The following is a 26,593-nucleotide window of genomic DNA, read 5'->3' as shown; positions in this document are numbered from 1 at the left end:
CCTCTTTTATTAACTCTTATCTAAACCACACTGCTCAATAACTCACTACTTTCGCTCAGAAATACACGGTCAATCTTTCCATGACAACAAACCCAAATCTACAACTAAGTTTTTAATGGTTGTATAGCATTCATATAATCAAAATTTAACCAACTTGTTTTTCTATTTTTGCTATTATAAATGCCTCAGTGACCAATAGTCTTGCTCTTACATACTTCTGCACTTGTTTACTTTTTTAGGACAAACGTCCAGATGTAGAATTGTTAGAAGAATATTTCTATAGGCTCACCAGCTTTATACATATTCTTGTGTGAAGTGGCAGCTCATGTCCTTCAGCCTGCATTCTACAGAGGTGTTGATCCTGTTCTTCATTTCTAAGGGCTCTTTAAACAATAAGGTGTTGACCCTTGTCAAAAATGTTACTATTATATATTTCCAGTTTGCTATCTGCCTTTTAATTTTATTAATAGTCTTTTTTGGCTATACAATGTTTTGTATCTATGTTTAATTTTTTAATTTAACTAAAATAGGCATGAGGTAGTGGTAATCCTTTTACATGCCAAATGGCTAGCACATTCTTCCAAAACCTTTTACAATATAGAATTTCTCCACTAATTTGAAATATTTCAAATATGGTATTAGAGTCTTACATATACTAGGTTTACTTCTGAATGTTACTATGTATATTTGCTATCCAAATGGCAGCAATATTGACGTAAATTGTTTGGGCAATACGAATTATTTTACTCCAGCTCTCTAAAATATTTTGCCTATCTTACCATACTTGTTAATATCACTAAACTGTAGAAATCATTTGTCAACCATAAAAAGTTAGAATTTTGATTGGGGTTGTATTTAAAACAAAGAAATTCATGAGTAATTTGGGGAGCGTTCTCAGCACCATGGCATTTTTTTCAACTACTCATGCCTTCACTTATATCCCTCTACCCATAGATTCGTCACATTTCTAATTATGTTTACTCTTTGGTGTTTTCTACTTTTTGTTACCATTGTGACTTGAACATATTATCATACCCTTTATGTTACCTAAATGTTACTGTTAAATATTAAGAAAATGTTTACACATTTTTGTACTCAGAAAAACCCTACCAGTTTTTCTGTTAATTTTTTCACTATGAAGCATAACTGGAAACTGTTTTTAGATGGATGTTAAAAAAAATCATTAACTGTGCTAACTTATTTATCATTAAATTAGTTTACTGTGCTATTACCCTCCCTCCTCCAATGGGCCTGCTAATAAATTAATTTTATGAATAAATTTTCAAATACTGAATCATCTATAAAGTCCTAGGAGAAATTTTATTTAGTCATAACATACTATTCTATTAATATTCTTAGAGTCAAGATTCAGATCACTACAATCTAATTCAAAAGTAGTACTATGCTTTTTGTGGGGGGGAGGGTAAAGTTAATTTGATAAAATGAATCAAGAGTAAAAATTGTAATGATATGCATAGTACTCCATTAAAAGTATGTGCACACAGCACATAAACAAATTCTATCATTCTGTTATCAACTGAAATCCAAGTTGTTTTTATCCTACATATTTTTGCAATTATTAATAAACCTATGGCTAATGCTTTGTACAAAAATATTGGCCCATACGTATTTCTGTAGAAAAGATGCCTAAAAGAACAATTACTAGGTTAAGGAGTATGAATATTTTTAATGCCTATGATAAATCTTACCAAGTCGCCAGTAAGGATAATACTTTCTTGTCATTTTTGTTGCAAATCCTTTCTCCCAATATATTTGTCCTCTGTTAACTCAGAGACAACATAGAAACAGGCACACTGTCTTTCCAAGTTTGATTTTTAAAAAAATATTTGAATGTGTCTAGAATTTGCTTTGGCAAGTATCTCATTCTTTTCAATCCCCAAGTAAAAATTCCAGAATAATTTATCACATCTTTCATTTATATAAGGCCTGTTTCCAACTATATTCATTCTTGGACCAGCACTGTGATAATTTAATTACTAACTTCCAGCTTCATATTAGAAGCTAGTTTTATACTTCTAGGAAAAGTATGTCTCATCATTATTCTTTCTTTAAATTTTTCTTGGTTATTTTCATGTTCTTTTTTTTTTTTTGGATAAACTTCAGTATCATTTAATCAAATTCCAAAAACAAGCTTGTTTGATGGGGATTATATGAAGTCAGAGAGTGAGATAGTGATTGTCTTTATTCTTTCCATTAAGGAATATGACATTTCTCTTCATTTCCTCAGGACTTCAAAAATATTTCTCAGTAATATTTTTCACATGTCCCACTAACGTTATTCCTAGGCAGTTTCTTAGTTTTGTTAAGTTTGGGAATGAAAAATTTTTCTTCATTAATTTTCTGAGTACATAAATGCTATTATTTTTTGCCTATGTACCTTCTATCCAGCAGTTTTATTAAACTCTTATCAATTCTAATTTTTTCAGTAGATTATTTAAGCTCTCCTAGATATATATCCACATCATTTATAAGTAATGAACATTACACCCTGCCCTAGGCTGAAGAGCCAATACCTTTCATTTCTATACTTTAGCTTTTCAGAATTTATAACCTTTAAGGTACTGTAGTTATCTGATTAATTTCTGTAAATGTTCCATAAAAGTTCAACAAAAAAGAGTGCTCTGTGTGGAATAATGACAGTGAGAACTCAGGTGTGGAGTCTTGCTACTGCACCATTTGTCTCCCTTTCTTGATTAACACCTCCTTGGTCTTTTTGAAGGGAAAAAAACAAAACAAAAACCAAAACAAAACCAACAAATAAACATAATTCCTTGGGATTTACACTAACTTTTGGCAATCTACCAAGTCACCCATTTGACTCCTGCTTGGTTTTAATAAAATATTTTCCTTCTGTTTATGTTGCTCCTTAAGGGCAAGGTGTGTCCACTGCATGTTCCTCCCTGCTCGAGACCAGAGCAGAAATTCAATAAAGGTTGGTGACTAATAGTTCTAATTCTATTCCAAACAAAGCATGCAGTAAGCAAAGGCACTTTCTCTGAGTCTTTGCTGGTCAGGACATGCACTGCCACACAACCTTCCTTTCCCAACCTCAAATACATACACACATCACACACAAATACAAATGTGCATGTACCAGCAATTCTTTGTATTAATCTGGTTTGAGTAAATCTCTCTAATCTTTGATGAAGAAAGTATTTGAAATACATTGTATCATTTATCTTCCAGATATTCCAAACTGGGATTTTATTATCCTGAAGTTACACATGTGATAATTTATAAGGTGCAATCCAATATAAAGATAGAAGAATATTCTAAATCAATAATTTTGAAAAAACATATTTTTAGTAGCCTACTTCCCCCCAAATACATTATACAAAAATTTAACTTAAAGGAGGTATTAGCAGACATAGTATTTAATTCAAGTTCGTATTTACTCAGCAGGTCAATGAATAGAAACAATGAAGTGGTTTTTATGAAAATCTAAAATATTATCATGTTAGCTATAGCTTTACATGACTTTAGGCATCTAATTTATTTTGGTCTTTTGTTTTGATTGCATAATATCCACAAAATTTAGAGATAAACTTAATGGAAATCTCAGAGATCTTCTCAATTAAGCTGATATTGGCAGGAGGAACTTTGGTAAAAAGACTCTCCCAAAATAAGTAAGTTGGTATCACAAGTGCTTTCAGTTGCAATTCAGTTAAAGCCCCATGCAAGAGTCACTGTGAACCAGATGATCTTTCATGACCCGTAGTTTAAAAACTTATGAAGACTTTAGATTCAAGGTTGTGTCTTCTTTAAAAATTTATGCTAATTGTGTGAGCCCCTTTGAAAACAACCAATGTACAATAATTTCTCGTTTACTTCATCCACTGAACCTTCAACTGAGTCAAATCCAACTCAATCACCTACAATTTTGATTCACTCCTGGATAGTGTCCCACCTCTTTCTTGCTTATTTCCCCTCTTATAAATATGGATAAAGATTTCCTAAACTTACTACTTTAAATGTATCTAACCTTTTAATAACCATTTCTGCTGTTATCTGTCCACTGTCTAGCTCCTTCTTTGTTGTCCTGGGAAAACTGATCCCTGACTTGAAATCTCTCTCTTCCTCTGTAAAGACAGATGTAAAGTAACTATATTTAGAGAGCAATGCTATTTCTTTCTTCTATCAGACTTTTTAAGTACTCATACTGAAATTTTTTATGTGGACCTGAAATAATCATTCTCATATATTCACAAAGGTTTGAGATAAATACCTGCATTGTCTTTGTAGATACTAGAGGAGTTACTATTCTCATTACTTTGGTATAGGTGCTGAGTTCTAGTCTCTTGGGGTACAGATGATGTTTGAGTCATCCCTTCTTCCAAGGCTTGCTTTATCCAGCGCTATAATGGGAAAAGAACCAGGGAATTATTAATAATCATTTAAAACAATTTAGCATGCCTATTATAAATGCATTTAAACCACGTTATTACATGTCAACTGGTGAGAGATGCAATCCAACACACTCATTCAGTTCCATAGTCAAGTCTTATTTTTTTTGTCTTGTGTTTCAGCATATTAGTATATTGCCCCACCAATTCCTTCTACTGGGCAAGCTGAGAAAACCTTGATTACACATAATGAGATCCACCAAAGAACCGAAACCAATAAAAAATGATTACTGCTCCACTTTTCATACTGCTTAGAATGGGGCAATGGGAAGAAAAAAGGAAGAAATCTTAGCATTTATTTAAGAGAGACTCTGATCACATAGATAAAACTAGTACATAAAATAAAGTACCCAGAAGGAAGATAAAAGATCTCTTAAGAGCTGCCTGCCCTGTGCTGTGGGCATATGAGGAGGTAATAGAAAAGATTCACAGGTAGACTTCGAATGAGAAAATACAGCTTTCCATTACAAGTACCAAAATATTTCTCTCAGATGGAATATCCTGTGAGTTTTTTCTCCCTATCAAGTAGTTTGGTTAAATTATGCATGAATAATGCAAATCACCATGATAAATGACCTGCAGAAATCCAAAAAGGGAGAAAGTCAAAAAGAGCTCTCTAATTAGTCACATTTTTTATAGTGAATATTGAAACCTAAATGATGAGAAATAAATTTAGGTCAGAAAGTAAGCCTGCAAAGTTTAGGGTATAAAGTTATGCATCCTGTGGAAGAGGGAAAATTTCTTACCTGTAATTGTGTTCTCTTAAGATACACAGTTGTAGGTTGCTCACCACTCTGTGGCTCTCCTGCCCTGACATAAGACAGATCGAATTTTGATAAACATCAATTTCTGAGTCAGACCCTCCCCCAAATAGGAAGAGCAAAGGTGATCATAATTTTACACCTTTAGAGAACAAGCATTACAGGTAAGTAAATATTCTCTTCACCAAAGAGAGCAATTCTAATAGATTTACTCTCTTAGAAACTGAGAAAGATTTCACCAAGAAAAATTTTACATCCTATAAATGGCACTGTGGTCAGCCAAATGAAAGCAAAAATGAGTTGTAAATATGAGGAGGTAAGAGTGAATAAAAATATATAAAAAAAACAGATCTCAATGGTGAATTGAATCACAATATTGTGATTCAATTTTGGGATATGATCAGGATATGATCAGATCTCTGAGAAGTCAAAATAAGACCAAGAATGAACTCTCTTCTTACAGGATATTGCCGTAAAGATGAGCTGTCAGAAACATATCTCCTTACAACTTAAGAGACCTTAGAGGTCACCTTGTCCAAAGTACGCATTGCATAGATGAGAAAAATTAGGCCCAGGGGAAAATGACTGAAAAATCCTTTGTTACAGATATGTTTAGTCCAAGTTTTTCTTTTCAGAACAGATTACAGGACTCACTTAGGGTTACTGTGCTTTCCTCCAAGAGAAGTTAATTTCTAATACTTCCTTGTCAAGTAGATGCATCCATATAAGAATTTACATTCTGGATCTGATGACTATAAAAAGGGAAAATAAAACCAAGACACAGGCATTCTGAGGAATGAGATACTGCTATGGTTAGATATGAGGTCAAACGTAGCAAATACAATCTAACCCACTCCTCCTGGCCCTACTATATGTCTATACAACATTTTAAGGCCCATAAAAAAGAAACACAAACATTTGTTTGTAACTGACAAGTTCCAGTCGCCTTATAGATAATAAATTAACTTTAGACACCCCCACCTCTGAGTTCTAGCTACAGTTATTAAGGTCAAAAGGGTATTTCTTCCTTTCTGAAACTCTGTATTAAAAAGTTATTTAGGTAGCTCGAGATGGGCTAGAGAAATGTTTTAAAGGGTAAAGAGCAAGGAAGTAATTTGGGTTTTGGAGTCCAAAGATCTGGGCTAAAACTTGGCTGTGCCTTTTACTAGCTGCCTAACTCCGGACAAGTTACTGAACCCTTCTGAGCCAAAGCTTCTGATCTGTAAATTGAAGCTAATAATCCCAACTTCACAGAGTTGTCATATAGGCTAAACGAGATAATGTATGTGAAGACAACTTGTAGCACAGAACTGGGCACACATGTTCAGTGAGGACTTGTTCAGCCCAATTTTAATGCTGTGTATAGAGATACACAAAGTAATAACCCTCCAGTGTATACAATGAAATAACAATGCAAAACACAGTGTTTCATTTTCAGTCAGGACGGTACTCTAAGAAATCTGGAAGACCAGATATTCCACACATATTATGCCTACAGGTAAGTTTAGAGAAGGTTTAGAGAGGACGAGGAGCATACCACCGAAAAACTTCTTAGCCACTGATAAATGCTTTCATTCTAAAATAAGAATTGAAGCAAGACTCAACAAAACATATACATACCACAACATGCTTTTTAATAACTACGATTCAATTTTCTTTAGAAACTCCAGGGACATCATAAAATGTTCTGTGAAATACTATATGAATCTGGGCGCAAATATACACATGCAACTTTACACTGTATTTAAACTTATAAGGCCTTTACCTCCTTTATTTAGATAGGAAACAGTAGGCCTATTAAGAATACACACTGTTGTAATTAATTCCATGGAGGGTGGTTTTTCCGCATTTCTTATATTCGTCTCTGAAGGATCTTTAGACACTTAATTACAATTTTGTTTAACATGGAAATCTTCTTAGGTCCTATACTAGAATGAATACTTTCAAACCAATCTACAAATAATAAGTCTCTTCCATCCATTCCCACACAGGATAAAGCTAAGTCCAATTTCTACATGAAAGACCCAATTTCACTAGCTTTGCCCCATAAAAAGCTACATTCTGGTTTTATAATATAACCTTGATATGGTAACAGTAAATCTTAAAGCTGTAATTTAAACTTAAACAATTCAGATCTAAACTCAAACAAGACCAAATTTAAGTCAGATGTTTTTGTTTTGATAATTCAACATACATAGCCTGAACTCCTGGAAGACAGGTAGGACACATACAGATGAAAGTGTCTGAGTAGAGCCCGTGTAAAACAAGACTAAGGACGGTCAGACACATTTGGAGAATATAACATGGACATGAGTTAAACAAAATTTCTATCTGTTGCCAGTGGAGATACAAAGATGAGCTATAGATACATGTTCTAAACAATAACGGTAAAAGGAGCTCTAAGAAGTGATTTTCTATCAGATTTGAAGTCATATTCACACACATTTTTTGTTTTCATAGGACTCTTGCTAGTTGGAAAAGCAAGATGGAAATAGAAAGATCATAATCCAGCATCAGAATGATTAAGACACCTTTCAAGAGGGTAGTCAATATTATTTACAATTCAGACCTCATTATTAATCTGTACTAAATAATTGTCTACCCTTGGTAAAGGACCAAAATAGGAGATTCTATCTGGTTTGATAAGATGCTTCAACGGTTAACATGCTTAGATATCCAATAGTGTGTCCAGCCAAAGTCAGAAAAGTTTCTTTCATATATGTTAAGCCATCTCTTGACTTGCTCCTCCAAACTAAAGACCATATCTACACCTTCTCTAATTGTTCAATACTACTCTGAAAATGCAGTTAAGATTTTGAGCTGTTACTCTTAATAAGGGACTGAGCTAAACACAACAGGAATGTTAGTTTTGCATATCATACCAGAGTTAATATAACTCTCTATTACAGAGTATGGTTAACCATAATGCTCATTAAATGGTAAACATTTTTTTCCTCTTCTCAGATAATCTCTAAGATCCAAGATAAGTGACTTGGTATAAGAAAGTATCCCCAGCGACCCAACCTTCCTTTATCACCTAGGCAGATTTCTAGTCTATATTTTTCTTAAGGAAGTTTTCATTTCTGACACCTGAATGTTTTTTGTATTGCATTATCTACAAACCCTTGTGGCAAAGATCTCAAGGTCAAATTTCTCTTCAGGAGTTCTTCTACTTGTGAATTTCCCACGTGAACGAGTAAGTGATTCAAATATTTAGGTAAGATGTGCAATTAGGAAAGATGTTCTCCACTGGGTGTGGCTCATTCAGTGGTAAGGCCCTTCGGCTGTGCACAGATCCCTGTCGCCCTCCCCTCCATATCCCACACCACTCTGGCTCATCTTTCATGCCCCCCTCCCCCCAAGAAATACTTTCTGCTCTTTGGGGAAAGAGAAAAGCTTTAAGTTTGGAGGAGTCAGGGAAGACCTGCCTGGAGTTGGAGACTTCATCACATCAAATAATCTACATGCAGCATCCTCATGTACGTGATGCCAGTGGAGGAGGGCAATGGCAGACACTGAGGAAGGCAGCCTGAATCCAGATCTGAGGATAAGAGAAAAGGGTGTTCCAGGGAACAGACTCTACCTCAAAGGAAGACCAAATGAAAGGGTGTCCTACACTTAGAGAAACACAAAACAACATTAGTCTGAGGGAGTGATCTATTCCTGAGAGACACCTTTGGAAAATATTCAGGGCTTCTGGAAATTAAGAAAGAACATTCCAAAAACAACCATCAAACACTGCCACTAGATCCAAAAACAGTAACTAGAGAGAGGAGAGACACAGAGAAAGAGAGAGAGAATGACTTTTATAGCTGGTTCCATATTCACTGGGGGATAAATAGTCCAACTTGTCATTTGATCCAGGAACAGGAATTATGCCAATTGTAATAGAACTTCCTCTACTTGTATTCAAATGATAATAGTGACTGAATTAATTTAAAACACAATTTGATCGTTTTTTACTTATGCAACAGTGCTCTAGAGTACCTGGGGCCCAATTTCCCTCAATAATCATGAATGGCCATTTTAACCAATACCACAAGAGTACACACAGAACATCCCTCCCTACCCAGGCATCAAATGCTGTGTGCTCTCAACTCAGTAACCTCCAGGGCTCTCAGAAAAGACAATGGTGAATACTAACAAATGGAGCACCCAAAATGCAGTATACATCCCACCTTAGTCCCTCTGACTCTTGATGCATTGTATTCATGGTTGAACTAACTCATAATAAACTCACATGGGCAGAGTGTGGCTATCTAGAGAATGTTAGATATGTTGTGATTACAGGCACCCTAGGTTAAAAATAAACAGACATACCTTTTTACAGGAGCTGAATGTGCCATCAGGCAGAAGGGGCCTTCGACGCCTCTCAGGGATAAAAGGTGAGCCAAAACGAATGTAGTGTTTGGGGGTGGTGCAAATTAACGGGGAATGGATAAGACCGGGTAACATGTTCAGGGTCGTTGCCAGTACAGTTGGGTCCGTGGTGATACGTAAAGGGCACTCAACAGGGCATTCTTGCTTCTCTGCTTTGTCATTCAACCATTCTGTAACTAGATACTAAGGTAAAAAAGGGCTCATTAGTTGATGCTGCAGATGTAAAGCAGCTCACAAAGACAAACCTCATCTAGAAACTAGGACAAAGGTAGATATTGCAGCTGTACAGAGTATGAATTGGGCATTCAGAATGCAAGGATGTCTTCCTTCACCCTCTCTGTGACCATTAAGTGGAGGAATAATTCCAGATATCAGCAATTTAGCTCTGCCTAAAAACTATGGGAGCAAAAGCATGGTAGTAAAACGGCTTCAGCTCTCTGTGTCAAAGCATTTTATTGAAAACAGTCAATTTAACAAAACTTATAGAGTATTTGTTTTTTTCTGGGGAATTACAGGTCCTCTCACGTTACTAACACAGCCCTTGCCAGACCAGACTTATGAAGATGTACTCGTGACTTACCTTTTTGGTTTTGGGGTATTTAGATGCAGCACGGTTCACATGGGATCCAGCCACTGACGCCACTGTTGGGTCAGACCCTGTTAATTGCCTGTTTTCTCCTGAACTGTCTATACTTCCAGCTTCAGTAGGAGTTACTGAGCTGTTATTTCCTCCCTCTTCCAAGGCAGCTTGTGACAACTCTGCCTGCTGTGCAATGGCCTGCTTTTGACGCTTTAGTCTTTGGGCTGAACTGGTCCGATACCGAGAAATTCGACTCTTCGGTCGGGGCCTAGAAGGCTTTGCTGGAGCTGGTTTGGGGACCGGTTTTTCTGCAGCAATATCCTGTAACAACAGCAGAGTAAAACACTTATCAGAAATTTCTTATCAGCAAACATTCTATCCATTTTCCTATTCACTTTAAGTATTTTGAATGCTTACTCTTGAAAAGAAGTTAGAAAAACTAGTATCAAATGTAATCCTTACAAAAATGTATACATTTAAATTAGCTAAAGAGGCAGTAGGTAGATGATTCAGTTAGTTACTTCTTTTTCTCATAAGTATTTATAAACTAGGTCAAAAGTCAGCTGAAGGTAGCCACCTAATTTTAGGGTTCTTCGCAAGGAAGGTAATTCTTCCTTTTGTTTCTTTCCCGTACACTGAAGTTTTAGAATTCATGGCTAAGGTAGGGAAGGGAAAGATGACTTTATCCTGAAAATTCTATGAAAGATAAGGTGCGTAACTGGGCTAGACAGAAGGGCCAAAAGAGAAACCAAATGAATCTTATGAACTCACCACCACCAATCTATCTGGCAGCAACAGTATGAAATTCCATTCTAATCTAAAAGTGTCTAGTCATTCCAATTTTGTCTCCCTGAATCCCACAATATCAGCAGATGAAAATGGCTTTATTGAAATATAAGGCAAAGATAAAAACGCTGATTTTAACCATTCCAAAAGACGTAACTGAGATTAGCAGAAGCAAGGATGTAAAAGGCCTGAACTCTTTTCAAACCTCTTACCCCAGCTTGGGAAGACCTCCGGGTGTTCACTCCAACACTCTGCGGAGTGCTTGGGATGGCCACGTTTGAAGCAGAGTTGCTAACTTCCGATTCAGGAGCTTCAGTTTTTGTCTCTTCCCCCATAGGCATCTCTGAAGTGGTGGTAGTAACCTCGACGTCAGAGTTGCTTTGCTCCAAGGGCTGATCCCGCCGCTTCTTTCTTTTCTCTAAGTTTTCAAAAGCATGCATGATGGCTTCAACCTTCCTGTCTTCCCGGGTCTAAAAAGAAACAGCGTTAGCATAGAAGGAAGCCTTATCAGGAGGCGGGGACAGCTTTTCAAAAGTATTAATAAAAATTTATAGACATTTATAAAGACTACCAGTAAGATGACACATATCTTGGAGAACAAAAGATAAAAACTAAAAAGAAAATATTTCATTTAAGTTTTAGATTTGTAAAGGAAGGCAAGGTCAAACTTGAACTTTCAAAGAAGACCAACTGTTCTAAAACATGAATACGAAAGAAAAATAGCCATTGAAATGAATATTTCTCTGCTTTTTCAGAGTTCAAAAATACCAAGCAGATTTTCTTGAACTTCTCAGGGACTGAAATAAACATGGATGGTTTTAGCAAAAAAGGAGACTTTCTGAATCCACACGACTGATAGGGATTTTTAAATATGAAAACTCATGCAAACTTTGGAACTTCCTAAGTCAGATTAAACAGCCCCAAAAGAGGCATTTTGTTTTTACCAGGCAGGGTTTTGGAAATGAAATTATTCCTAAGAAGCCTCTTAAGACCATCATCAGATAACAGTGACTATCAGACCACTATGTATGTGTCTGTGAAAACCAAAAAAAGAAATAAAAAAAACATAATGAAATGTACTTTGTAGAAAAAATCCAAATTGTAACCTGCAGGTGACGGTATAGTATGCTGTCAAAGAAATGAGACGATGCAAACGCAGAAGAGAAGGACTTCACATGCTGCAGGTAGCAGGAGTCAGCAGGAACAAAAAGATGTTAGAAGGTACCCACCCTCCTGCTATGAGCTGGGTTCTCCTGGTCATCTGTAACCTCTTCTTTCTCTTCTGCTTTTTCTTCTGGATTGTCTATTTCCTTTAAGATAGAAGCAATATTTAGCTGTGCTATTAAGCTCTACGAAAAATCAATGTTTTTTCCCTCTGGAAGCTTAAAACTCTCTAGAAACAATTTTTAGTGCTGTACAGTGTTACTCATGTGGGGCCACATGGTAAACACAGATGATAAGCCCCATTCTCTCGACTGAGACTGGCAAGTAGCCGAAAGGATGTTCTTGACATTAAAAAGAAGAGAGAATGAATAAACAAGCACCCACCTTGATATGAAGGGCATTAGGTGTTACGATAGATTCCCTACATAAAACACATGTGGCAACCTAGGATCCTCTTCATTTGGAGAGGATTAGTACCATAGCAACAACCTCTGGCCCGGGGAGATTACCTCATGGTCACTGGATACGGTCACTTTCTCAGAAACTTGTTCTGGTGGTGGGTTGCTATCGTCTTCTGGAGCCTCATTCTGCTGCTCCATCTCTAGCTCTTTCCGCCGTGCTTTTCTCCGCCTTGTCTCTGCTCCGATGATGGGTAGGCTTGGAGGGGGTGGGAGTGGCAGTTCTACAGCACTGGGATTCCTTTTCTGTATAGGGCAATTCCGGTTCCCCTTGTGACATGCGCAGTCCACTTTATAATTACTGCTCCCAAGAAACAACCAAAAGGGCCTGTGTCAGTACTCTTGAAGATCAGTTATATTATCCAGCCATTCTCTTGAAATATTAGTACAATAATTTCCTTGGGAATTATCTTTGAAAAACTTAAACAGAAATACACGAAAGTTCTATGAATACTTTCAATATTCTGTGTTTCTCTATATACCCCAATTCTTTCCCTACATACAGTAGGTGGAAAGGAAAGAAAGCCTCCATCTAAATCCCATTCTCCCAACTGTTTTTATGCTATTTAGTGGGCAGTAAATCAGTGACAGAGTCTAAAGTGGCCATACTTTTCTTCTGCTTACCCTCACCATGTGCTCACTTTTACCTACTCATTTCCTACTTATTATTAATATAGTTTCTTCTTGTACCATGGGCCAAACATTGATTTACCACACAATATTTTTAGCCTAAAAGGACCCAGGGAGAAAAAGCATCCATTTTACAAAACCCATTCATCTGTGACTTGCTCTATGTTTTTCTGCATTGTCATATATAACTAGATTACATGGTTTGAATGGATGGGGTGGGTGAATCTTTAAATTCTCATTCTATATGGCCCCTGGCACAAGTGCTGTGTGCATAATAGACGCTACTGCAATTTCTAGGAGTGTCTTTACATGCCCTTTTTGCTATTCTTGCTATAGAGGAGTCAGCAAAAATACCCTTGGTTGGGAGACCGGTGAACAGTGTCATACTATATACTTATGCCTCTAAAACTAAACTAAACAAAAACAAAACAAAACTAAACTAAACAAACACAAAGTGCCCTCAGTCTGTCTTTCCCTCCACAACTTCTAGGCAGGAAATGAAAAGACACTCATGAAAAGACTAGGTAAAAAAAGACAGAAATGGTAAGGAACAGAAGCAGACTCAATAGCTTAACATGTAAGACAAGGCCATTCACGTTAGGAAAGGTTTTAGAGGTCTTACCAGTTGCTGTACTCATAATCAAATGCTATGGTGACCTCAGCATCCTTGGTGATGGCAGACACAGCATAGATACACAGGTGAATCATTCCGTCTGCAATCATATGTCGCACCTGAGGAACAAGGTGTATGCTTTATTCTTACCATAAAGACCAGGAACTCGCCAAAGGAAGGAGAAAGGCTTTTCTCCCAATCATTTCTCCCCACTTATCATTATAATAGTCTGTTATTTAACTCCATCATTTTATTTGAAACTATTATATAGTAATTATTTGAAAATGTATGTGTCTTCAATAAATAAACCTTGAGATGTTAGAAATCAGTGTAAGGTCACTGCTCTACATCTTAAAGCTGTTTTCATATAATTAAAATTCCTTAGCTTGTAAGAAAAGCTCTGTAGTTTTTCTTGCTGCATTTGATATGGTTACACTGATTATGCACTAAGTAATCAATTCTAGAAATGTCTAGAATCTCTCTTACTATTACCTAAAAATCTAAAACTGTAGCTACACAGATAAGTTTGGTCCCAATGGCATATTTTTCTATTATATGGAAACTTCCTTAATATAACCTCATTGACTTTTTATCCAGTCTAGCTCTTTTTAGCGAATGCTAACTTGCTTCCCTCCCCTCAAGTTCTGTATCTCCAAAGAAAATCCATTCCTTGCCCCTAGTCTGTCAGAATATAAGCCATCAAAACTTTTGTTTTTTTTGTCTCTTAGATGAAAGATCATAACCATTATCTACAGACCTTAATCTGAGTGAAATTTTCAGACTGCTTCTTCAGTAGACTTGTTCTTTGGTGGTCCCAGTCAGAGAGAAGTTGCTACAGAAATCTTACCTCTGCATTTGGTGTACATGATCTTCTGATGAACCGAGCATCATTACCGAAAGTACGTGCATCCACACACATCTCTACACCATTGAATTTTGAGTAGAAGAGCACAAAGGGATATGGTCTAGGGATATAATTAAGATTCCTGTAATTCTCAACACAAATAAAAAAGCCACCCCATGACTTCAAATATGAAGCATATGCTGACAGAAGAAGCAGCAATCCTTTGCAATGCCTAAACTTGGAAAACATCACATGCTTGTCTGCTGTTGATTAAAGAATAAGCACAAAGCAAGGAATGCTTGGCTTGGAAAGGAGTCATCACCACTTTATACATTAAACAATTTGCAGATTTATTTGCACTTTTCTAGAAATAGCAGATGGGCGTTAGTTTATTTGAGCTGTAATCTTTCCCAAGAGCATCCTATCAACCAGTGTAGTTTTTATAGTCATACTACTCAGCCAGGCCCATGTTAGCCCTCACTGCTCAATTAATGATGTTCTTACTTTTTGAAGAAATGCCCATTGACCTCAAATTGCTGTCGTAACATGACTTTCCCTCGATATTCTATTATCAGAGTGTCCAAAGCCAAATCTCTTGCAGCTCTCAGGATCTTCCGGTGCTTTTGAACACGGGTGACTCTTCCCAACTGTAGCTGCATAATACCAGAGTATTAACATTAGACAATTGCAACAGCAGCTTAACAAACACTAAAAATACTTCCTAATTGAAGAAAAGACACTAATGTTTTTAGGTCTCATTTATATGTTATTTAGCTCAATGATTAGAAAAATTTAAATTTGATAAAAACTCAGTATTTCTAGGAAACAACCATCTAGGGCACCTGTCACTGCCCTCCTCCACAAGGCAAGAAAAGGTCAAAGAAAAACATATGATTAAGATTTTAGTTGCTCTATGTCTAACATAAGAATGAGAAAAAACAAGTTTAGCTTTCTATTAATCTTAATAATTCCTACTGAGGGTGTATAAATTTCCTATCCTAATTTATCTATTTTTAATTAATATAGTTTAAAAATATGTATCTGGGTAGTTTCCAGTTTTTGTAACCTGCTTTTGGTTTAAGATGCTCAACAGCAAGTAATTTCTTATTCTAAAGCCTTGTACATTTGAAAGAAATGGTAATTCCCGTATATTCTCTCTTCCTGTGTGCTTAAAATCTGAACTACTTAGAGTCATTAACCCTTTGATTCTTACCTGCATTTGGGAACCAATAACTGTATTATTACAGGCCAATTCAGTCTTATTGATAGTGTCTAAAATAGCAGGCTTGCCGACAAACTCCTTGCTAGAATGTAGATGTTGCTCAAGGGCGTTCTGTACATCTGCACTGTACTGATTAGTGAAAGCTTCTTCATACTGATCAGTCCATAGCCGTATCCGATTTTCCCATCCCTCAGTTGTATTCTCATCTAAATTCTGTGCTTCAGAAGGCGAATTCTGTAGAGAACAAAGGTCAGGTAGGTTAGCGGAGTCCATGAATAAAAATGGGAGGGGAAAACAGGCTGAGTTTTCGCGTGGCAGTCGGTGTGGCATAAAAGAGCAATGGCCTGGAGTCAGGGGATCTGGTTTCTGCCATGGTTTCACAACCCATGAGCAGTGAGGCCTTGAACAACTTCTTAGAAAAGCTCAGTTTCCTCATTTATAAAAGGAGAAATTAATCTGGATTGTAGTTCCATCCCATTACTGATTTTATGACTATTTTTAAGTCATAAAAATAAATTCTGTTCTTATCAGATGATACCAAGTTCACAAGAAAATTTTCATAAAAGAGAACAAGAGACCCCTCAAGATATCACATTGCTTTAATTTCAATACTTCTTGAATATCTGCATTTGTGTGTCAGCCCAAACTGGTATTATTTTACTTCTCTCCAGGAGAATGTTTTTGTTTCTATGCGACTTATTTTTTTCATTATACAATTAATACATTTTCATTCTAAATATAACCGTGACCCAAATACACAATAACCCATAATCTCACCTCCCATAGAAAAAGTTATCATTCTGAAGCATATCCTTCTAACACTCTATTTTCGACAGTTTAAATAGCCACACTCTGAAGAGGTGAGGTGGGGGGAGGAAATGGATAGGTGGAGTGCAGAAAATTCTGAAAGGTATTTTGATACACTTCTCTAGGAAAACCACTGCCCTCTATGGTGACAGTACTGAGAAAAGATTATTATAACTCAGAAACGTTTCATCATGCTAAACAGATAGTTCATATCTGCTTGAACTATAGAGACAGAGCTTAAGTCTGACATATGTTCCCCTCCATGGTGCTCAAGACGTAAGGTACCATCAGAAAACAAAACAAACACCCAAAGTGATGTCATACCAGTGATGACTAGAGGGGAAAGACAGTATAGTACCAAAGCCACTTAGAAACCCAAGTCCACACAAACTTGGCAAAAACGGGCATCAGAAAATTACATATCCTCTCCATGAATGATACAGAAAATATTTATGCCTATTATAACAATTTCTTTCTTTCACTTTTGTGTCACTGGTATTGATTGACTATTGTCTACCATCCTTTCCCCAAGAAACAGGAAAGGAAAAAATTAACACCATTGTTGTCTACATTTCTCACTAGAGTCCAAAAGACTGAGCAATAAACAAAGGGATCAAAGAAACACCTAAGGCCAACACACTGAGAACAGAATATCATCTGGCTTGAGATGCCAGTAATAGCTGAGCAAAAGAAACGTGCGAAACTTGAGACTTTAGAGTACTCACGAGACTGAGGATTGGGGGAGCCCAAACAGTATTCCCAAATTTAAGCATCCAGTCATATATAAACAGTATTCCCAAATTTAAGCATCCAATCATATATAAACAGTATTCCCAAATTTAAGCATCCAGTCATAAAGTAGATCCCTAACTTGTATTAAACATAATGTGTATTGGAAGCCTTTGCCACAGTATTAGCTGTTATTAATACAACTGTCTATTCTGCTGTCCCATTCTTCTGTATACTGGAGACCCCATCTCAGTGGGTTAGAGCAGTGGCTCTCAACCACAGGTGATTTGCCCCAAGGAGACATTTGGCAGTAGCTGAAGTCACTTTTTATTATCATACCTGTGTGTCACTGGCACCTAATGGGTAGATGCCAGGGATGCTGCTAAACAGCCTACAATGCCCAGGACAGCTCCCACCAGCTCCCTGCCAGAAATTACTTGGTTCAAAATATCAACAGTGTCGAGGCTGAGAAATGCTGGTTTAGAGTAGTTTTTAGCTGAGAAGCTTTTGACTTTGGGATTAAAAATCCAAATGATAAATTCTTCCCATTCTAATGGCTCTCAACCAAGTCTTTGGTGGAGTTCTTACTGATAAATTCTGAGTACAAAATTTGTAACTCAATCTAAAATTCTAATGAGAATTAAAATAAACCAAATAGTATTTCTTTTATTGTCTAAATTTTAACAAGTCTATGGGGTTATCTGTTAACATTTCAAAACAGCAAGCAATATTTGGGGTTTATGTGTAGTCTTCTGGGAGAACCAGTCAACAGCTTTTAAACATTTCAAACCTCTCGAGGCAAGTTACAATAGCTGATAAAAGAGAAAAGAGCTTTACAGCTGGGATGAGTGCTGTCTGTTCCCTAAGCCTATTTAAGGTCCCATGTAAGTAAAGGAGACAAAAATAAAGGGGCAGTTAAAGCAAATGTGGCCCCTTACAGAAGACAGGTTTAGCAAAAAAAATAAAAAAATAAAAAAAATAAAATTGTGTTCCAAGACCTGTCAGGACTCTGATGCCGTTGGGCTCTAAGACCTCTCCTTCCTCTTTTACAGATACGTACAAGTCTGTTTACAGGTATATGCAAGGTGAGGCCTTCAAATTGTAAAGTGCCACCTGTGATCTTTGTTAACGTCATATGGTGCTCCATATATATATATAAAAACCTAGTAAAGCTTATCCTCACTAAAAGATTTTAATGTTTATGCCATGTAGTTGTATACCGTCAATAGGAAAGAACCTGCTTTTATATCATTTAAACATTTACGAATACGAATACTTATAGAATTAAAATAGATCTTAATTCTAATTAAATACTTTGAAGCCTTAAGTAATAGTTTGGGAGGTATGCTGTTGTCCTACATATACATTGGTAAAGGAAGATACCAAACAGTGTATCAAATCTTGGAGCAAACTCTGTTTTTATCACCCAGTACCTCAAAGTCCACTGCACATAATTTCTCTATTCTCCAAAATCATGCCTCATAAGCTCTTTTATTCGATAAGTGAAGAAAAGAAACACATTAGCACCATCTGAATCTTCTATACCAAAAAGATATGCCAGGAGAAAACAGTTCAAAAGTAAGTAATTCCAATAAGAGTAATTTCTATCGATAAATACTACTACTTTCCTATTGATGAAAATTATCCTTCCAACTGGTGGTTAAAGACTCCATGGCGCTAGGATGGGTACACAAGAGATCCTGTTATCACCACAGAAACCTCAGTCCAGCGGTTGAGGCCAAACGCAATGACAGACCACATCAGCCTCATTTTGTTTGGTAAAATGTCACTTATTCCCCCCAGAAAAGCAGCTAACGAAAAACCAATAAATGAAGGCTGATTACAGAAAGGGAAAATATTTCACAAAATGGCCAAGAAAATCTACTTTGGAGAAAGGCTCTACGAAAACTGAATGGTAACGATTACAAACTAACGAAAAGCAGAGTCCAAGATTCCTAGACCATCAATGTCAGAAAAGAAGCTGACCAAAATGCAAGATCATAGTGAAGTAAAACACAGCATCAGGGAAGAATACCCCTTACCTTCATCCGCAAGGACTTCCGGGATCCCTCTCGAAATGCCTATCCCAAAGAGGAAAACAAGTAGAACAAAACAAAACTTGGTACCAAGAATGACAGTTATACCTATCTGAGACTAAAACTAAGGCAACAACTAGTATTCTCGTCTGTCCCCTTTCCCCTAGGTAACAAATACAATTGGATCCCCCACACTATTGTCAAGAATAGGGGTAGCTCAAAGCCAGTGAACTCAGGCTAATTCCAGTACTTCCCACTGTGGAACTAAGTAATTAATGGGGAAGAGCATGCATCACTTAAATCCTATACGCACCCGACACTAAAAGAAAAAAGTAAACACCAACCCTTAAGTAAGGTTGTAGATTTACCAGTTTTGAAATTAAGAAGGAAACAAAGACCAATCCCCTTAACAAGGGGTGGGCAAGTCACCTAGGAGCAACAAAGTTGCCGTGATGGGGAAGAAAGAACACAAAACAGAAGAGGTTTCTCCTGGAGACTTTTTAATTGAGAATACAGGAAAGTGACCACAACACACTGAGGAAGCCTAGACCATTCAAGAGATGTTTCTTGATTTTTTTGAAACAAGGAAAAAAAATCAACCCCAATGACATGAGGTGGGCACGTACCAGGACAAGGATTTCAGACTGCTTTGGGACTGAGGAGGCAGGGAGATACTGTAAGGATAGTGGAAGCCTATACTGGACGCTGCAGCGTAGATGGGCTTATTCCGGGTGGGGCTGGGATTTCCTACCTGGGATGGGGCTTGGAGGAGAAGAAACTTTGTGCCAGTTGTGATGGTATGGTGTGGCAGAAGAGGTTGGTCTACATGTTCACAACACAGATTAGCCGATTTTTGCAAGTAGAGCAAAAGTGGCCCTTCAAACATCTGGATCAAACTTCTTAAAAGAATTTTGGTGCATTCTTGGTGGTCCAAAATTTGAGCTATTTCATCAGACATATTTCTATTTAAGACACTTTTACCCTCCATACCTTGATTTTCTTTGTCTTTGGTGCTGTACGACCCTTTTCTGGACTCTTTTTCCGCTTCTTGGGTTTGGTTCTTCTAACAGTTAAGGTGATGCTTGTAGGTGTGTGCTGTGTTGCTGTATACAACACAGTGGAAGGAGAAAGCTCCTCATCCCAGCTTTCTGTTGCACTGCTATCCCCACCTGAAAAAAAATTATTTCATAGTTCACATTGTACAAACAGTCTTAACAGTGCATTAAAAACAGCTTATTCCTTCCTTTAGGTCCAGCCCATAGTCAGTAAGTTATGACTTCTATCAATTCTATGATCTGTAGAGCAACCTAAATACCCACCTTCCACATGAAAACAAGATTCTTTCTGGATCACTGGCAATAGCATATAAACCTTGTTCTATATTGTATATATTTCTCTCCACATACCCAGTGCCCAAGCTCCATTGCCTCAATGTGTAACAGAGAAAAAGAACCTACTTTTTTTTCTGCTCACAAGGAATATTTTGATTGCTACAGGCCTAAAATGTTGTTTACGGATACATTTAATTCACAAAAAGAGAATTACAGTGGCCTTGAGAGGATTTCTATCTCCATGAAAAGAGCTAGGGACCATGGGAACTTACAGGGGGGATTCCTGAGACAAATATTTAAAAAACAAACTATTAGGTCAAAATATGGGCCTCACCCATCTTTCGCTCACCTGATATGTTGTCCTGCTTCCGCCGATGAAGTCTAATAACCTTCCCCCTGCTCATTCCCCTAAAGAGGGAAAACAAACTTAAAGTAGCACATCATCACACACAGGAGAAGTGTCTCTGCATACACTACTCCGTTCCTCCCACCTACCCAAAGTTTCCAGGACATTAAATTTCTTATCAAATTCAATAGCTTTAACATCAATCTCTCCTTCCTTGTTGTCAGCAATTCTCACCTAGTGCAGAGAATTCGAGCCAAGGAGCACTAAGGAACATCTACATTAACAAACACAAGAAAGAATACTTTGAGCTTTTCCCTACTAGTAAGAAACCCTAAACCCAGCAACCCAGGCTCGAACTTAGATGGAACGTGATCTTACCTGCACTTGTCACAGTTGAGAAGGAAGCCATCCTGAGAAAGACCACAAGGACACCAGGTAGGAACAGTCTCTCCTTCAGAGTTTGGGCTGTCTCCACAGCGTTCCTCTACGGGCGACGGCAGGCCATTCAGGTCAGAACGAGGGATGATCGTCTGGACAGGGGGAGAAGCAGGAGGTGTCGGAGGAGGAGGGGCTCCGTAATTATGATCCTGAAAATAAGATTTTTTAAATCAACAGTGTCCAAACACTGGCCCCTCTCTCCCCTAAAGTATGGTACATATGGAAAGAAAGAAGAAAGTAGTACCCTTCGTTTTTTGGCTTCAACCAGGAAAGTGATAAAACAAAATGCCAAGGTCAACTGGGACATAAAAACAAGAACAATGATGCAGGGCTAGACGTCCGCTGGAGGCAGGGAAGTGCAAAAGGGGCAACTTCGTCATGCTGCATATAAACATTGCAAGAAAGTCACAATGTATAAGAATGGATTACACTCCAGGAAGATCACTGCTCTGGAGAGAAACAAATGCATACTCACAGCATAAGGCAGTCCTCGACACCCATGCCTCTGAGTGGTCCCATAATTATGAGTGGAATACACGCTCTTCTCATTAACTGCTGGACTAGCCTCCACAGATTCAGGGCTGCACAAAGGCGAAAAGCAAGGCATGATAGCATAACACCTAATCTTCCCTTAAACTGAGACTTAACTTCCCATTCTAACCCCTCCTCTTTCCACAACCACCAGCCACTAGAATAAGAGAAAGAACTCAGTGAAACAATCTGATTAACATAACTAAGCCTATAAATAACATTAGGAGTGTTATTAACTGTGGATTTGTGTGTAACATGAAGCCAGTACAGGCAGAAGTCTCAAGGCAGGCACCTGTGATACAAGGTGTCCCTAATGACAAACACAAACGTACCAGCTGAGCAGGGAGTTTCCCCTAGAGAAGCCACTCTGGGCTGCTTTAGACTCAGAACTATTCTTCTTAATTGGATCTCTTAATACTTCCATGAAACCTCACATGACATTTGCAGTGAGTGAGATGATGAAAGTGCCTTCTGCACTGCCCCAGAGACCAGGCCCTCTTCCATTCACTACCAAGACAGGATACCCTGAAGAAAGTACAGGTAAAAACATGGCATCTTATATTTATCATACCTCTCATCTTGATGAACCCCCAAACACCTTTCAAATATTAGAGTAATAATTTCTCATCCATCAATGACATGCAAGCATATCAAGGACACAATCATTTAACAGCTGCATGGTAATACAACAGAACTTCAAAATAATCAAAACTGTACTCAGTTTTGTTAGTCTAGTGACAAATAACAACAGTAGTAGTAGCTACCATTTTGAATTTCCCATTATTTGTTAGGTCTTTTATATATATTTATAAATTCATTCACTCTGCAACTATTAACCATGGTAAACAGCACCTCACATTTACAGAAGGGTGTAAACTGAGGTGGTGAGATTACGTGACTTCGACAATGTCACACACTGACAGCCAGGATTTGAACCAATGTCTGACTCCAAAGCCTGTGCTCTTTCCACTATGCCTAACTGGTTTGTAAACCAGGATAACATTCCATCTTTAAAGAAAATTACATGAGATTACAAGCGAAAAGCTTGGCTAAGTATCTTTCTGTACCCTCACAGAGTGGAAAGTAAACAGCTCAGGAACAATTCAGTTATATATAAAAAAATTACAAAGTGTTCAAATTTAGAAATTTAATGTAATCCTTTACTTAGCAATAAAAAGGAATAGGTGGCAAAGGATAAAATTCAAGTTTTGGGGAAAAAAACTTTGGTTAAGTTTCGTGGAATTTTGAAAGATAATTATCTTAAGGAATGCAACAATATGACTTTGCAGAACTGAATAATAGACGATCTGTCATTTAATTAATCAGAGCAGAGATTCACAAATTAGAAACTCTAAGAACACCACACCTAACTCAGTCTTAGAGATCAAAGTGTCTCTTATGGAGTCAAATAATGCATACTGTTTGCTTCAGGTAACACACATTTTTCCTGCTTGAAAATACACAATATATAATACTTGGCAGGAATAAAGTGTGAGGTTTAACGTGGTGCAATGTGAGCTGAGAAGTGAGGGATAAAAAAAAATTCTGAAATATGTATCCAACTCACCCAGTTATATGCTCCAAAACTGCGAGAAGGGATATTAATAACAGCAAAGATTAATTTCTAGGTGAAGAACTTTATAGACACAGGAAAGTATTCTGTTAGTGAAGTGCATGCATTTTATTCCTTGAAGAGTGTCTGCAAGATGGGAACTAGGGGGGATGTATCAAGAATGCAGGTCAGTATTCTTGAGAAAAAGATGATCTGACCATGGCTCAATGAGAGGCAATCAACTCTGAGTATTAGGAAAAAGATGGGGTTTCCTAAATGAAACCAAAGGCAAATAATCATTGACAAAATGAAGGCAGAATTTAGTTTCCATGATGGACAGTTACGAGAAAGTAATTTTATAAACATGTTTAATTTACTAGATAAACAAGTATTCCAAAAGCTGTACGTATTTTATAAGAGATTTTGTACCACTGAACACATGGGGTGAAACATGACAGCTGTTTATAGCAATGTCTTTTTTCCCTCTTGGATAGGAAAAAAGAGTGGCATGAAATAAAAGATGGCCATGGAGATGCAGTTATGTTTGTTGTATCTCACTCATCTCCAAACTGGGTAAATATGAACATACGCACTTCATGTGCAAGTCTAGGAAACAAAATCTATATTGTGGAGGTTAAAGGCCATCTGCACAACACCTTCTAGTCAAGTACAGCATTTAATATATTGCTATGCGTGCCAAACATTAAAATTTAAGGTCTTGTCTCTTGATAAGGAACTTTGCAATTTCCATACTGGTTATTGATTCAATATAGTTAAATGTTGACAGGTAAACATATAGGATTTCTTAGGATATTCCTTGACATGTATATCAGCTCTTAACTATATTTTAAGTGGATTAAAAACTTGAAGTGTTAGGACTGCATCTCTTTATTAGTCAACTACTTTATGCAAATGTAATTATAGCCTCCCCCCCAACGTTTGAACCGCTATGACAGATGGGCACAGATACAAAAACCGCATGCGTACAGAGATATTCTCCATCAACGGTCTTCAAAGTATAATAGGCAATCTTGCTGCTATAATGCTACCTCTTGGAAAATCTGAACTTCATTTACAGCAGGATTGCAAATTCAGAAAAATTTTTGCTCCTATTGTTATACCTAGAGGTTTTCCTACAAATATATAAAAAATGCATAATGTATAATGTTGCCATCAGCTTTAAAAATCCCATGAAGTAAAGTCTAGGTCTTTTACTTGGTTGAGTATGTTGCCCTTCATACCAGGTTTAACCTTCGTATCAGTGCTCAGAACAGAATATGCATGGTGAAGCATTAACAAATATCATCGATAATTTAACAGAATGGTACATAATTGTTGATGTACCGAATGAACAACTGTAATTAGTTATAACCACAGTATCAACTGGAGATTATGAATGAAAATGCTTCAGGAAATAGAAACATCGCAGTCGAAGTTTTTAGGCCAGAAGTATTTTTTCTTTCTGCAATTACTTCTGGACCCCCAGCTATAAATATGGGTAGTCATGTCTGTACTCTATCAAAAATATCAGTTTTAAGAATAATCGCTTTAGGTCTTTTTCTTATCTATTTATTCCAAACTCACTGATTTAATCTCTGTTGAAATTTCTCTCAAATATGTTAATGCTATTTACCTACATAGTTTGTTAGTTAATCCATATAGGAGGCTAGTGGCTGACCTCCTAAAAATCTATTAACACTACACAACTAGTCACAGACTAATGTAGGAAGATTTTTAAATACTTTATTTGGAAAATAGCTATAAAATTGTAAACCTCAGCTATTGGCCATAACTAAATCTCTTTGGCATGCAAAAAAATAAAAACAAAAGAGGATAAAAACTCTGGAACACAATCCACCCTTCCCCATCCCCCCACCCTCCGCCTTTGTTTTTAAATGGGAATAAGGCCAAAAATTGCTTTAAATTCTAGACCACCCCAGAATATAATATACTGCTTCTTAGGGTAGTTTCATTTTAAGTCTTCCTCTTTAAGGAAGCCAGTAAACAAATTATCCTAAGTGGCTTTGTGAAGAAATATACATGCTCTTTACTATCATAATATTCTCCGTTTTAAGGAAGAAAACCACTATTAATCAGGGACGCAGTCGAACCCAGAGTTCTGGTACAGTTATTTTGCTTTGCTGAAGGGGGAAGAATCCCCGGGGACTGTGAAAATGGCAAGAGAAACAGGGGAATTAGAGCAACACCCACCTCACTCAAGAAGTGGCTGTGGGATCAAGAGTCTGAACTGGACCTGAACATATTCAAAACACCAGGATTTTTCCAGCCCAGACCCTAATCCCTGGTACTGCCTGGAATAGACTTGGCTTCTGGGGGTGTGCTGCCCCCTAGGCCCCTTGGGTCTCTTTCGCTGGACTTTCACATCCTGGTGTAGTGCCACTTCGTCTTGAAAGGTAGGGGGCTTCCACTTCCTTTCTGTAAGCAAGGAAGATTGGGTACAAGGGAGGTAAAAGGACAAGAGGGGGAATCTGTGAGCAGGGGGAATCTCGGACAACTTAAAAGAGAAGGGATACAAAAGGCTAAATTTTTTAAAACTGTGAATAATATATAAAGTTTTATAATGAAGGCCTACCTTCATTGCCATTTGGCACTTAAATTCTTCAAGAATTGAGAGTCTATTTTAGGGATTGGGCTTTTCGACAAACTCTGAATTCCTAAAGCTGCTCTTAGCTGAAAAAAAAGTTTGGTGCCACTGATTTTGAAGGTCCTCTTTCTAGGCAATGAATATTATAAAAAACAGATGACACTGCTTTCCACATTTTCTACCCCAAAATGTCAGAACACCTAAGTAACCTGCCCATATTCAGTTATAGCCCCTTTACTCTAGAACAATGAGAAATACATAGGAAGAGGCCTTCAAGGAAAATCAGTTGGAGAGAACTCCTTGTTATCTCCATTCATCAGAAAAATCATTAACTCTACCGAAGCAGGTAGTGACAC

The 26,593-nt window shown here is 37.3% G+C and overlaps 1 protein-coding gene across 16 annotated transcripts in view; it reads right to left on the bottom strand.

Moving 5' to 3' along the window:
• SETD5 (SET domain containing 5) overlaps positions 1-26,593 on the bottom strand; it is a 75,844-nt gene that overhangs the window by 15,705 nt on the left and 33,546 nt on the right. For 2 of the 16 annotated variants that reach the window (XM_081072238.1, XM_081072249.1), the window contains exons 1-17: positions 25,844-25,967; positions 22,413-22,605; positions 22,025-22,130; positions 21,490-21,698; positions 21,115-21,173; positions 20,425-20,603; positions 19,441-19,479; positions 15,854-16,096; positions 15,145-15,293; positions 14,644-14,761; positions 13,806-13,915; positions 12,605-12,854; positions 12,161-12,241; positions 11,144-11,401; positions 10,146-10,466; positions 9,506-9,748; positions 4,247-4,376 (exon numbers count right to left, since the gene is read on the bottom strand). In XM_081072238.1, coding sequence (XP_080928364.1) covers positions 4,247-4,376; positions 9,506-9,748; positions 10,146-10,466; positions 11,144-11,401; positions 12,161-12,241; positions 12,605-12,854; positions 13,806-13,915; positions 14,644-14,761; positions 15,145-15,293; positions 15,854-16,096; positions 19,441-19,479; positions 20,425-20,603; positions 21,115-21,173; positions 21,490-21,698; positions 22,025-22,130; positions 22,413-22,504 — 2,587 coding nt within the window. In that variant the 5' untranslated portion in view covers positions 22,505-22,605; positions 25,844-25,967. Of the gene's footprint in view, positions 1-4,246; positions 4,377-9,505; positions 9,749-10,145; positions 10,467-11,143; positions 11,402-12,160; positions 12,242-12,604; positions 12,855-13,805; positions 13,916-14,643; positions 14,762-15,144; positions 15,294-15,853; positions 16,097-19,440; positions 19,480-20,424; positions 20,604-21,114; positions 21,174-21,345; positions 21,386-21,489; positions 21,699-22,024; positions 22,131-22,412; positions 22,606-25,843; positions 26,069-26,593 lie in introns of those variants that run through there. The other 14 variants (XM_081072247.1, XM_081072252.1, XM_081072250.1 and 11 more) reach the window with 11 other exon arrangements.

This window comes from Rhinolophus hipposideros (assembly GCF_964194185.1).
Source record: "Rhinolophus hipposideros genome assembly, chromosome: 14".
In the NCBI taxonomy this organism is placed as follows: Eukaryota; Metazoa; Chordata; class Mammalia; order Chiroptera; family Rhinolophidae; genus Rhinolophus; species Rhinolophus hipposideros.
The sequence above is the reverse complement of the archived record's forward strand: the minus strand, read 5'-3'. Positions and strand labels throughout refer to the sequence as shown.